Source organism: Gambusia affinis, linkage group LG13, assembly GCF_019740435.1.
Source record: "Gambusia affinis linkage group LG13, SWU_Gaff_1.0, whole genome shotgun sequence".
Taxonomy (NCBI): Eukaryota; Metazoa; Chordata; class Actinopteri; order Cyprinodontiformes; family Poeciliidae; genus Gambusia; species Gambusia affinis.
This window is the reverse complement of record NC_057880.1, coordinates 13,233,381-13,245,817: the sequence shown is the minus strand read 5'-3', so window position 1 is coordinate 13,245,817 and position 12,437 is coordinate 13,233,381. Positions and strand designations below refer to the sequence as shown.

The 12,437-nt window shown below is 40.3% G+C and overlaps 2 protein-coding genes across 3 annotated transcripts; one reads left to right on the top strand and one right to left on the bottom strand.

Moving 5' to 3' along the window:
- Positions 1 to 262: 262 nt before the first annotated feature.
- On the bottom strand, positions 263 to 2,892 carry trmt2b (tRNA methyltransferase 2 homolog B). Its single transcript, XM_044137415.1, has 2 exons — positions 1,888 to 2,892; positions 263 to 1,163 (listed from the first exon to the last, which is right to left on the bottom strand). Exons 1-2 carry the CDS (start codon positions 2,752 to 2,754, stop codon positions 555 to 557), a joined length of 1,476 nt encoding a protein of 491 aa, XP_043993350.1. The 5' UTR covers positions 2,755 to 2,892; the 3' UTR covers positions 263 to 554.
- Positions 2,546 to 11,680, top strand: dnajb12a (DnaJ heat shock protein family (Hsp40) member B12a). Of its 2 annotated transcripts, none has more exons than XM_044137418.1 (8): positions 2,546 to 2,963; positions 4,078 to 4,252; positions 6,850 to 7,085; positions 9,396 to 9,475; positions 9,571 to 9,680; positions 9,764 to 9,936; positions 10,087 to 10,229; positions 11,070 to 11,680. In XM_044137418.1, exons 1-7 carry the CDS (start codon positions 2,843 to 2,845, stop codon positions 10,206 to 10,208), a joined length of 1,017 nt encoding a protein of 338 aa, XP_043993353.1. In that variant the 5' UTR covers positions 2,546 to 2,842; the 3' UTR covers positions 10,209 to 10,229; positions 11,070 to 11,680. The 2 variants fall into 2 exon arrangements, with proteins under 2 accessions (XP_043993353.1, XP_043993352.1); XM_044137417.1 differs by lacking the exon at positions 2,546 to 2,963 and adding an exon at positions 3,552 to 3,751.
- Positions 11,681 to 12,437: the final 757 nt, after the last annotated feature.

Genomic DNA, 12,437 nt, shown 5'->3' with positions numbered 1-12,437 from the left:
CTTAAGAGCTATATCAGCTTTAAGATTTATTAACAGCATTACTGTCGGTTGCATGAGCATAAACAAGTATGGAGAAGCAGCATTCAGTTTCTACTAACCACAATTCTGGAACAAACTTCCAGAAAACTGCTAAACAACTGAAACACCAAATTCCTTTAAATCAAGGATAAAAACTCACATGTTTTTAGCCTGAATATTAGCTGAGACAATATGAATATTAATATTTAAAGTTATATCACAAATGTGAGATGAAAAACCTAAACAATATGTTCATTTTTATCCGATATCTGCCAGTTTTGAAGCTCGGGCTGGAAATAAAAAGAAGAAAATCCACTGTACTTGTCTTTGCTTACATATGCAATAAAACCAAATCAATGAGCAAACAGGATAATGTCTTCATTTAAAAACAAAATTTAAAGCATCTTTATATCACCACAGAGTTCTGAAAACATACATATTAAAATAATGTAACAATAAATTAATCTGCCGTAATCTACCATTAATCAGCTCCAGTCAGGCTAGTTAAGAGAGGAAGTACAAAAAAATGGCACCCGCTACCTCTCAAACAGAAGCACCAGTTCACAATGAAGAGTATGTGGGAACATGTCCACAGGGACAGCCAGAGTGGGAGAAAAAGCGTCTCCTGTGAGCTTCTTTTCTTTATTAGGAGCACAGCAAAGCTCCTTGAAGTTCCTCATCGCCTCTCCGTCCGGCTTACAGGACACATAGACCAGTCTGCGGATAGCCGCTTGGTTTCTCAGCGCTCTGACTACTTTGGGATGGAGGCCCGCTCGAGACGGATTCACCACGGCGGTGAGGGCTCCGGGTGCAGAGTTCAACTGAGACATGAGAGCAGGAAGTACCACCTCTGCTTTACCAGGGTGAAACTCACAGTTTTCTACGTTATTGAGAGCGGCGTTGTGTGCGGCATCTCTCACCGCCTGCTCTATGATCTCAACACCGATAACCCTGTCCACTCTGGGAGAAGAGATAATGCCGATGGCGCCTGTGCCACAGCATACGTCGAGCAGAGTACTTCCTGTTTTTGATTGTGCTGCTCCTGGGACACACAGGTCTCTGACCGTGTTATACAGCACCTGAGCAGCTGCCTGGTTCACCTGGAAGAAAGCATCGGCGGATATGCGGAACTTGAAGTCCAGGACCTGCAAAAATCACACAAGACCAGATCCACATCAGATCGGAAATACTTTCTCTTCAGTGTTTAATAAGTATAAGAGAACCTTTGAGTTGAAAACTGACCTGCAATCTAAACGTAGAGTCTTAAGTAGCCATTGTTAGCAGCACTCATTGTTGAATTTTGAAAAGTTCCCTCAATAAAATTTTATAATGGATTTATTGCCCAGTTTAAAGTCCACCAGTGTGTAACTGGTTATGCAGTATAGACACATGACAAATTATCTAGTAAGGATGCTGATGTCATGATAAGATGATATTATGTCCATTTATGGTTGAACCACAATCATCTTGTATTTAATTTATTAAAAAAACATATTTAATTTTGTGCCTTGAGCATTTTGTACAACTTTGCAAAATGACAAAGTTAAAAAAATTACTGTACATATTTAAGTTTTAAGGGATAAGAAAATGTGAGTATACTGCATTATGACCATATCCAGACTGCTCAGGAAAACCTATTTAGTGATTTTCTCAAGTATTTCCTTCTCTGTAACAGTTTGACCAGGAGTTGTTTTCCTATCACTTCACCATTATGTGAAACTTATATAAACTCCCATTGAAACATGTTTTAGTTGGGTGTTGCAAACATGCAAACATGTGGAAAGTTCAAGGGTTATGAATACTTCTGAAAGGAACTGCAGAGTTTGAGCAGTAAACTTCCAGATTCTGGGTAAATCCAGAATATCTCACCTCCTCATACAAATATGGCTGACCGTGCAGCAGCTGGTAGGGGGATTCCTCATGCGTGCAGCGAGTCATGGTGCTTTCCTGGAAGAACAGGGAGTCTAGCTGACAGGCTGACCCAGGGCCCCTCGAGAAATACTCCACCAGCTCAGCCTTATGAACAGCCACTTCCTCTGCGGTCATCATCTGTGGGTGGAAATACACTATAGCCATGGTGTGTCCCTGCGCATTGGTCCTCACTGTGACCTCTCTCCAGTGACCCCCGGTGTGGAACAGCAGGCAGGGCTCCAGAGAGGATTGGCGGATGAAGTCCTGGTAACATCTGGCTACTAGTGTGTGCTTCTCCGGCATGTTGAGCAGGTGATCTCCGTTCACACAGACAATGTTTCCCCGACTTGCCGTCCCTAGGTAAAATCCAACTGTTTTAGGATTCCCATCCACTCCTCTGTTGACTGAAAACGTGGATTTGTTGCGGTAGCCATCCCTGACTGGGGAGGGCAGAACAGGCAGGACAGGGAAGTTGATTTTATCTGAGGCAGGTGCTGGTAAACCTGACCTGAGATCAGGTGAAAGAGATCCTGAGAGTTCAGACAGGATCCTCCGATGATTGTTCTGCTTGAGCTCCAGCTGTTCCTCATAGCTCAGCCTCCAGAGAGGAGTGACCGCATCGGCCAGCCTCTCCTCCCAGGACAGGTCGTCGGTCCAGGCCGCTTTCTTCTGCCGTCTTCGCCTTCGTTTCTGTGACCCCGACCCGGCTCTCCCTTCGTCAGCCGGACTAACGCTAGTTGAAAACAGCACGGAGGATCTCCTCGGATAAAATATATTTGGTCTGACAGCCATGACTGACCTGCAGCATTTCGCTGTTAAAAACATGTTTCCGAGAAATATGCGAGACTATGAAACATTGAAAATACAACATTCACAATAAGAACTGCATCAGACTCTTAGAAGCTTGAAAAACATGCTTCAGATCCACAGCAACTTCTTGTTTGAAAGTCACCTTTTGGCGCTTTTCACGCCACCTACCGGACTGGAGTGTGAACGATGGGCAAAAAGGGAAAACAGCGCGCGTGTTACTTCTGGTAAGATAGTCTTACGTTGTTAAATTAAAGAAACTCTAATTTATGATCAACAATTTTTTAGAAATAAATATAAATACCCCCATGTATAATTGAATTTCAATTGTATTTTTTCCTTTAAAATTCGCACATGCCTATATAAGATTTTTTCAAACAAGTTTTGACATAAACTTCATTTATCTGTTTCTTGTAAACCAATGCAAGAAATAGAAAATATCCACATTCACCATATCAAAAGATGGGAAAAAATCGTGACACGGGCATCAGTGATGAAACCTTTTATCCTTTTTAAAAACTTTTCATTACAAACTCCATTGACATTTCAACAGTTGTTTTGATAGTTAATTGTGGTGCAGCTAATTTGATTACCCTTAACTCCAAGGTGAACATGACTCAGTCTAAAGCACTTGTGAACACTTATTTTGATATCTTTATCACACTTGATATTGTGTCAGCTAGAATTTCGTTAAAAATATATTTATTTATTAATGCAATAAATTAATTCATGCGTTAATTCACTGATTTTTATTATCTAACTAAAAAAAACACTTGAATATGGAATAAACAACGTTTTGTTACGTCTATTTTGGCAGACCGAAGGTGAGTCGACGTCATTTCTTTGCGTCCCGGGGCAAGTAAACATTTCCGCTGTGTCGCGATGGACTCAAACAAGGACGAAGCGGAACGTTGCATTAAAATAGCATTAAATGCGATCGGTAATAATCAGCCAGACAAAGCCAGAAAGTTTCTAGAGAAGGCTCAGCGCCTATTTCCGACAGATAAGGCCAAAAGTAAGTCGAATAAACTCCTGTTTGCCAGCGATGCTATCTAATGTGGAGGGCCAAAGCTGGGAGACCGAACAAGCTAATGCTAACATAGCCGTCATTAATAGATACAGGCCGTAACTGGTACTTGTAGTTTTTTAAGCTACCACCAATTGTTTATTTAATATTTTTACTTGTTTGTAACCTTAAATCGAGCTTAACTTACTCACTGCTGGTGCTGAAGTACTCTGTAACGGTAACGATGCCAAATGTTAGCGTTCTAAAGCAGCGGATTAACTCAAAAGGCAGCAACTTAAAACGGCAGCAACATGGTAATGTGCGCCCTCTTACAGACCTGTTGGAGTCATTAGCGCAGAATGGGAAGCCTCCAGACGAGAACGGCAGTGCTGTAAACGGAGGTGGACCCGGCCTGAGACACCGCGGCGAGAGAGACGGAGCTAATGCGTCTCAGGGCCCCTCGGAGTCCGATAAATCTTACACAGCAGAGCAGCTGGAGGCGGTCAGAAAGTGAGAGCACATTTATTATTCTTTCTGATGCGTGTTATTATCTTAACCACAAGCGGTCTGGTCACATGTCAACACGTATGTTGACAAATTTATAGTGTTTATTCTCGTGTTTGTGATTTACAGTGCTGAATTCCATTTTCTGGTATAGTAGCGATATTTTTATCCAAAGAGTTGTGATTCCGGTCAAACCTTTTCATCCGAACAAGCATTCAGGGGTGGGCAACTCCAGGCCTTGAAGGCCGGTCTCCTGCAACGTTTAGATGTATCTCTACTTCAACACACCTGAGTCAAATAATGAGATCATTAGCAGGACTCTGGAGAACTTGACTGCACTTAGGAGATGATTCAGCTGTTGGATTCAGGTGTGTTGGACCAGGGAGACATCTAAGAGTTGCTGGACACTGGCCCTCGAGGACCAGGAGTGCCCACTAATGATTGCACAATCATGTATGTAGAATAAAAAATAGACAGAATTTATATAGCGCCTTTTCCATTCATACCGACCTCTCTATGCGCTTTACACTGCAGGCATATTCACCCTTTCCCACACACACATAAACACACACATTTTTACACAAATAGGCAAATGAGTAGGAGTCTTGGGGTTAAGTTCCCTATCCAGGGGCACATGGACATATGATGAGAGGAATCTGGAATCAAATCCCCAACCTTCCAATTGTAAGACTCCACCACTCAGCCACAGTTTCCCAAATTAAACCTACTGTGTTTTAAAAGTTTTAAATATGGGATGATTTAGTTCTTCAGTTTACTCTGAAACATGTGAATGGTTGTGATCCTTCTTAAGAAAGATCTGTCTGTATATTTAGTGGTTTAAAAAAAAAAGAAGAAGTGGGTGTGTTGTGGTGGCGTAGGGGATAGCATGACCCACGTTTGGAGGCCTTGAGTCCTCGACGCGGCCGTCGCGGGTTCGATTCCCAGAACCGTCGACATTTGCCGCATATCTAACCCCCTCGCCTTCCCCCTTTCCTGTCAGCCTACTTTCAAATAAGGGACACTAGAGCCCACAAAAGCCCCCTCTGGAGGGGAGAAAATAAAAGAAGTAAATCTTAGACATTTACAGGACAGAGTGGACCCTAATTGTGGTTTTAATTCTAAAATACTCTTTTAATCCCAAAGGGAAATGAAATTAAGGTTTGTTGGTACTGGGACACATTTTTGTTTTGGACTCAGGATGTGTTTAACAGTTGCAGAACTGGAGGACTGAGCTTTGAGAGCTGAGGGAAGCTGACTCCCCACCCACATCAAAAAAATCCAGCAAATAGTCTGAGTGGTCAGCGTTCCGTTGGTGCAGGTTTGTTAAGAAAAAAATTTTTAAATAATATATACTTTTTAATATTAAAATTATTCCAAATATTGAGTATGACTTAAAAATTCACTAGAAAACAGTGGGTCTCGTGTAACAGCATGAATTTTGTGCCAGTTGGTCACAAGGCAAGATATCTATTTACATTTGCTTCCTACGAGTCTTTGGTTCGGAAATTTGTTGATAGTTCCTAAGTGAACCTCCGAGTGCTTGAGGAGGGAGCGGTAGAGAACGGCTGGCTGAAATTAGCGTTCATAAATCAGATCAATCTTGAGGCGGGCGCTGCTCACTGCGCAGAGCGCGAATATCCAACTTGAAAACAGCTTTGCTGCGGTAGTTTGAACAGCACAAACCTGCACGGGGCACTAATGAAGTAGTCCACTTTGATTTGTTTTGGAGCATCGGCCAAAATGATAACTTTTAATATCTCAAAAACGAAAGCTGCACAAAGGAAAATCGTAACAGCACAAACAGAGAACTGACAAAGTAGCCCAGTTTGGTTTGTTTTGGAGCAAGATGGGGGGATGGTGAACTCTGGATGACCTAAAAAAATCATTTTTAATATCTCAGAAACCAAAGCTGCACAAACAAAAATTTTAATGACACAAACCTGCACAAACGGAGCACTTGATTTTTTGACATGGATGACATAGCTGAGTTAGAGACCTCTAATCATTTTTCGAAATTTCATTCAGTTAAGATATTCAACAGAAGGAGATGTTTGATGACTCTAAATTATATTGAGCGTGTCCTATCTATTTCGGTAACTTAACACTATGTTATAACCTGATCTGTTACCTTGGCTCTAGGCAGTGGAATGTCTTAACTTCTCAAATGTTTCTAAATAAGATGATCAGATGATGGAAATTAACACTGAGCTGAGACTTGGCTCCTATTCACACCAAACAAAAACCTATAAATTAACTGTGAACATGATAATCACTGTTTTTGTTTATTTTCTTAATCAGCTCTACTCTGTGCAAAGTCAAAGATTATCTATTCAGTGACCAGGTCAAGACAGCCAGATTGCTCCTCCTGAATCATAGGTTTTACTGTCAGCTAAATTCGTCTTTGCAACATCCCAGTAGGGATTTTCCAATGGAAGCTGAAGTGTGATCCCTGAGTAGTTGCAACACTCCTTGTGGTTCCATCTCCTTAGTTGGTCAATTGAGGTGCTTTGTCCCTGACCCCTGCACTTTTTCTTTCTTTTCTTTAGTTTGTTTCAAAGTAAATTCTGTTCATGTCGTAACAGAGACTTTTGTGTTTAACTCAGGATTAAGAGCTGTAAAGATTACTATCAAATTCTGGGAGTGGAAAAGTCAGCTTCTGAGGAGGACCTTAAGAAGGCCTACAGGAAGCTCGCCCTGAAATTTCACCCAGATAAAAATCACGCCTGGCATGGGGAGGAGCAAACACAACCAAGCAGACACAGACATCATCACGATTTTGAAGCAGACATTTCTCCTGAGGACCTTTTTAACATGTTCTTTGGTGGAGGCTTCCCAACAAGTGAGTGGAGGCAAAATTATATTAAAAACATGCAAGGGATGTACAGGGCTGCTTCTAAATTCATTGTGTTCTTGGGCGGTGGGGTATTACAACTAAACAGTTCCAAAAACGGTTTTGAACATGTTTCTTCCTCGTAAAAATTGTATCCGTTTGGTATTAGATGTCTCTCAGTATATAATAAGAACTTGCTTACACTCACTAATGACATATGATGACAGCTCCAAGTGCAGGTGTTATGGCTGTGCTGCACAGTCAAACTACCCCGCAATAAGCAGCAGGTGTTTTTAAGTTAAAAAGTTGTTTTTGTATTTGGATGCTCTTCCACAAAATATTTCAAAGTGAAATCAAATCAAGTGAGACCAGTGTTGGCATAGTTACTTTGAAAAAGTAACTTTAATTGGACTACTGATTACTCCTTGAAAAAGTAACTTAGTTATATTACTGACTACTTGATTTGGAAAGTAACTAAGTTACATTAAAAGTAACTTTTTAGTTACTTTCAGCAGCTGCTAACAACGCTCAAAATCGCATTGAGCTTTACCAAAACTTAATTGTAAGCTATTTTATAATGGTAACATCAACAATGTGTCTCCACTGATAAGGTTGAACTGAAGAGGAGATTGTACAAAAAAATAAAAACGTGAGTAATTTGTGTGGTCCACTGTTGTCTGGAAAACTCTAAGAAGGATTTTACAGCCCCCCCCCCAAATCCCCCCAGCCTCCAGGTTCTGCGTTACGGCCCTGTGTTTGGTCTCAAAGCTCAGCGCCCAGATCTCCTCCTGCAGCTCCACAACTCAGATGGCTGCACAGATTTGTGACACTTATCGTAATATTAATAATTATAATGCCGTTAAGTTTCCATTATAATTATTGGCAACTACGGACAAGTTTATTCGTGGCTGTTTTCACGTTTATTGCGCTGTTCATATTGGTCTCGTTGTTTGCCGTTTTCTGGAGCGCAACGCGAAGCTCGACATCATTCAGAGGTAATACATTAACTTGACATTAACAAAAACACAGCGGGACGAATCATCCGGGAAATAATGGACAGGGAGAGACGGACTAAAACTACCTTAATGACGGACAAATTCTGGGATTTATTATGAGTCTCTGCTTATTTCCAAGCCTAAATGAGCAACTTCACGTTCAAAAACGAGCCCAAAAAGGCAAGACGCCAGATTGCTCCTCCTGAATTAAGGACTTGGCGACAGAAACTGAAAATAGTTCAGTTTTCCACCAACAAAATCTTCCTCCATTGTTTACATTTCTGTCGCATAGAGACGTCGGTCACTCGACAAGACGAGTAGAGGAAATACGATTACGGTAAATAACAAAAGAAGATAGTAACGCACAGTGATTTTGATAAGTAACTGTAGTCTGACTACTCGATTTGAAATAGCAACGCGTTAGATTACTCGTTACTGAAAAAAGTGGTCCGACGTCAGTAACACATTACAAATTAACGCGTTACTGACATCACTGAGTGAGACTATACGTGTCATTCTTAAAAAAAAAAGAAAAAAAGTCTGTGTCTAAACCTATCATCACGTCAGTTTAAATCAGTGCATCCACTGACTCCACTATTGTAGTCAGTGGAGTTCAGGATCTTAGTTAAATAGCAGCAAACTTGTTAAAGTGCTGCTAAATTTCCTATTTGTTTCCCGATTTGCATAGTAGAGCATTAACGTCCGAGAAAGTCACATATGGTCACTGGTATGATATAACATGTCACTTGACTTCTAGTGAGTGGATAAAGTAAGAGGCTTCTTCAGTACAAAGTGTAATGATGTCGGTGTTCATTATCTTTTTATTGAGCTTTGTTAGGTTTTACTATCAAACATTCTCTGGATGAATGAGGAGAGTTAGAACCATGTGACTTGCTGTTTGTTTATTTTTAATATTTTTTGAAGCAATACTTTTTTTTAATATATTTTGTAACATAATTACAGCTCAGAGATTTGGTACAATTTTCTGCATGAATCAGCCTGTCACAATAAGTGATAAATCAAATTATGCCGTTCTCCTCCTGTCTGTCTTCCTACCAGACTACGTGATAAAAGGCTTCGCCCACCTGTAGGTTTCTTCAAAAGAATATTTGTTAGTCAGTCAGATAATTATGTTTATCCATCCTTTCATCCATTTTCTAACACCCTTGTCCCTAGTGGGGTTGGGAGGGGTGCTGGTGCCTATCTCCAGCAAACATTCGGGGCGAGAGGCAGGGTACACCATGGACAGGTGGCCAGTATGTCGCGTGATTAAGTTCAAATGTATTTATTTATTTATTTGTTTGTTTGTTTGTTTTCTTCTCAGGTAACGTCCATGTTTACAGGAATGGAAGAATGCATTTTGCACACCAGAATAGACAAGAAAGAAGAGAACAGCAGAGAGATGTAAGCTAGATTTGCGATGCCATAGTAACAGACTATCTGGTTTAAATAATTGTATCCTTTGTCATTAAACTGCCTCTCTTTTCCTCTTTGAACAGGGCGGCTTCGCTCTGCTGGTCCAGCTCATGCCCATCTTAATTCTCATCGTTGTTTCTGCTCTCAGCCAGTTGATGGTCACGCAGCCTCCGTACAGCCTTAGCTATCGTCCGTAAGTGTGGTGGGGAGCAGGGTTGTGGCTACACCAAAAGTGTTTCAACATCTGTCTGACCTTCCCTGTTTTCCTTTTGTCAGATCAGCCGGACATATTCACAAAAGACATACGTCACACCTAAAGGTGCCTTTCTTTGTGGGGGACCGTTTCAATGAAGAATTTACAGGCAATAACCTGAAGACTGTTGAAAGAAGTGTAGAAGAAGACTATATCTCTAACCTAAGAAACAACTGCTGGAAGGAGAAGCAGCAGAGTAAGTCCTTTACATTCCCCAGGTTAGCCTGTTTACCAAACTGGTATGGATGGAATATGACTACCGGTATATTTAAATACTAAGTTTACATTGGTTTGTTAGACTGCTGACAGAGCGTTGTACCTTTGACATGCTGTTTCTGTCTTTCAGAGGAAGGCTTGCTGTATCGTGCTCGTTACTTTGGGGACTCAGAGTTGTACCAAAGGGCCCAGAGAATGGGGACCCCTAGCTGTTCCAGACTATCTGAGATTCAGGTCATACTGGATGGCTAGGAGAGACTTGCACACACATGGGTATGTTCACTCACATAGCTTTTAATTTTAACCCACTTTCTTGTTACTCAGAAGCTTTTTCTTCTTTGATTTGCCTTTCCTTATTTTATCCGATCACCATAATTAACTGAAACACCTCAGTCAGCTTTTTTTTCCTATTAATGTGTTAATGCTGCTGCAAGCAGGAACTGACTCCTGATACTGAAGGGTCAGCTCTGTTTTTTGGAGGAAAAACGTCACCGGATACGTCACTCACATGGATCTTGAACAAGGGTCACATCTTTGCAAAACGGTTGATTGTTGGGTTTTGTTTTTTGTTCTGAAAAACAGATCTCTGACTTAAGTAATACGTTTTACAAACCTATAAAACTTTAAAAGTAGCGTCTTACTATTTGAAGGATAAAACTCCAGATGTTTGCTTGTTAAAGCTGCCTCTAAATAAATAGAATATCATTGAAAATTAATTTATCTTACAGTAAAATTTACTGAGATTCTTTAAACACATATGTTGATGTATAACAGGTATTTCTTTCTGTTCATTTTGATAATTGTCTTACAGCAAGAGATTTTTATTTTTATTTTTGTTAATACAAATAAAAAAGCTATTTTTATAGGCCTGCATAATTATGGTAAAGACTGCCACATGGTGTGCAAGCCTTGAAAGGTCATTGTAGGGAATTGTCCCTTTAATATTGTCTCTAAGTTCATAGAAAGCTGAGTGGAAGGAAAAAGTGTGGTGCATTTTATTTATGTTTTTTTTGTAGCTGTTTTGCCTGTGATTGTCATTGCTGTTGTCCCAAAATTCCTGATCGGTATTTTAAGGTAATTCTCTAACTCTTGCTGGTGTCTCTGTTTTTATAGTTCATCGGTACTTGAATCTACTGGGAAGAAATGAGTCTGAGCCCACTCTAATTGGAGCATATTTCTGCAGCGAACCAAGAGAATCTAAACAAGCCTTACACTCAGTGTGCAGAGACCCCTCTTTTAGGGGCCTCCATGCCACTCCATCCACTTCCTGTAGAGCTGCGAGAAGCTTCGAGCTGCCTGCTGACATTTTCTTCCTCTCCTCTCTCAAACAGTGGTGAGAGTCCGATGGGCATCATGGCGGAAATTGAGCGTGCTGTTATCTGTTTGAATGATAAAGAAGGGTGCTGAGATTAGCTTCCTCTATCCTGATCTTTTTATTTTTCCTGGAGAAACCTGAAGGCCTTTCTTCACAGATAAGACAGTCTGAGCCACTCGTGAGGAATAAAAAGTTTTTGTCATTTTTATAGTTCTTACCGATGTAAATACTCATTTTACTTAACAGTGCAGGGGATGGTAGTCATTTACAAAACTGTTTTGTGAATTTGCTTGTAGCCTGTTGGATCATAACTAGTAACAATTGTTGCACAAATAAAAGGAAAGCATATTTATTAAATTAACAACCTAAAATTCTATACATTTATTTGAATAAAAGTTGTCCAATGATTGACTGGTGTCTTGTTTGTTTTTAAACTCTCTTTTACTAAATCTATGTATGAGACTTTTTTGTGGGTATTATGTAAAATAGATTATTTTTTTTTACTTTGTTATAATGTTATTCCCTCATCAATTACATAACTGGAGTGTTGGCTTGACTCTTTCATGCATGTTTGGAGAAATCCTTTAATCTCCCATGGCAACCATTATGGGTTACCTAAACGCTTGCTCTCACTGAGCTCCGCCTACCACACACAGCTCTTCGTTGGAGCTGCGGTCTCACAGATCACCATTTCCCCTCGACTCTCCCTCTCTATTACTTAAGACCAGCAGCGTCAGTAATTAGTAAACGCCTGATGAAACTGTGCATCTGCTGAGCTCATCATGCAAGCTACTTCTCGGTACGTTTCTAAGAACTATGTTAAAGACTTAATGGAGGAACTTTGGAGTCTCTGAAAGAGCAGGAGCTTCTTAAAGAGGCAAGATGTTAAATTACAAAGTCAAGTTGTTTTTTTAGTCACATTTGATATATATATAAAAAAAAATAAAGAGCTAAAGGTAAAAGTTACTTGAATGTCCCATAAAATGACACTGGACTTGTAAAATACATAGAAACCCTTTCAAAAATATGTACACTAAGTGCTTTTTGAAGGCTTCTGATTGTTCAGGGGTTTCAAGAAGGAAAGAACAAATGAGACTAAGCATTGGAAATGCCCTATAACATAATGGGCATTTCCAATGCAAACGCCATTTTAATCCTGAATTAAA

Excerpts from the sequence above, each read along its gene's own strand:
- trmt2b (XM_044137415.1), bottom strand. The coding sequence starts at position 2,754 with ATGTTTTTAACAGCGAAATGCTGCAGGTCAGTCATGGCTGTCAGACCA. Across the intron at positions 1,164-1,887 it reads AGCCATATTTGTATGAGGAG|GTCCTGGACTTCAAGTTCCG; the intron begins GTGAGATATTCT and ends TGATTTTTGCAG.
- dnajb12a (XM_044137417.1), top strand. The coding sequence starts at position 3,619 with ATGGACTCAAACAAGGACGAAGCGGAACGTTGCATTAAAATAGCATTA. Across the intron at positions 4,253-6,849 it reads CAGCTGGAGGCGGTCAGAAA|GATTAAGAGCTGTAAAGATT; the intron begins GTGAGAGCACAT and ends TGTTTAACTCAG. Across the intron at positions 9,476-9,570 it reads GAAGAGAACAGCAGAGAGAT|GGCGGCTTCGCTCTGCTGGT; the intron begins GTAAGCTAGATT and ends CTCTTTGAACAG.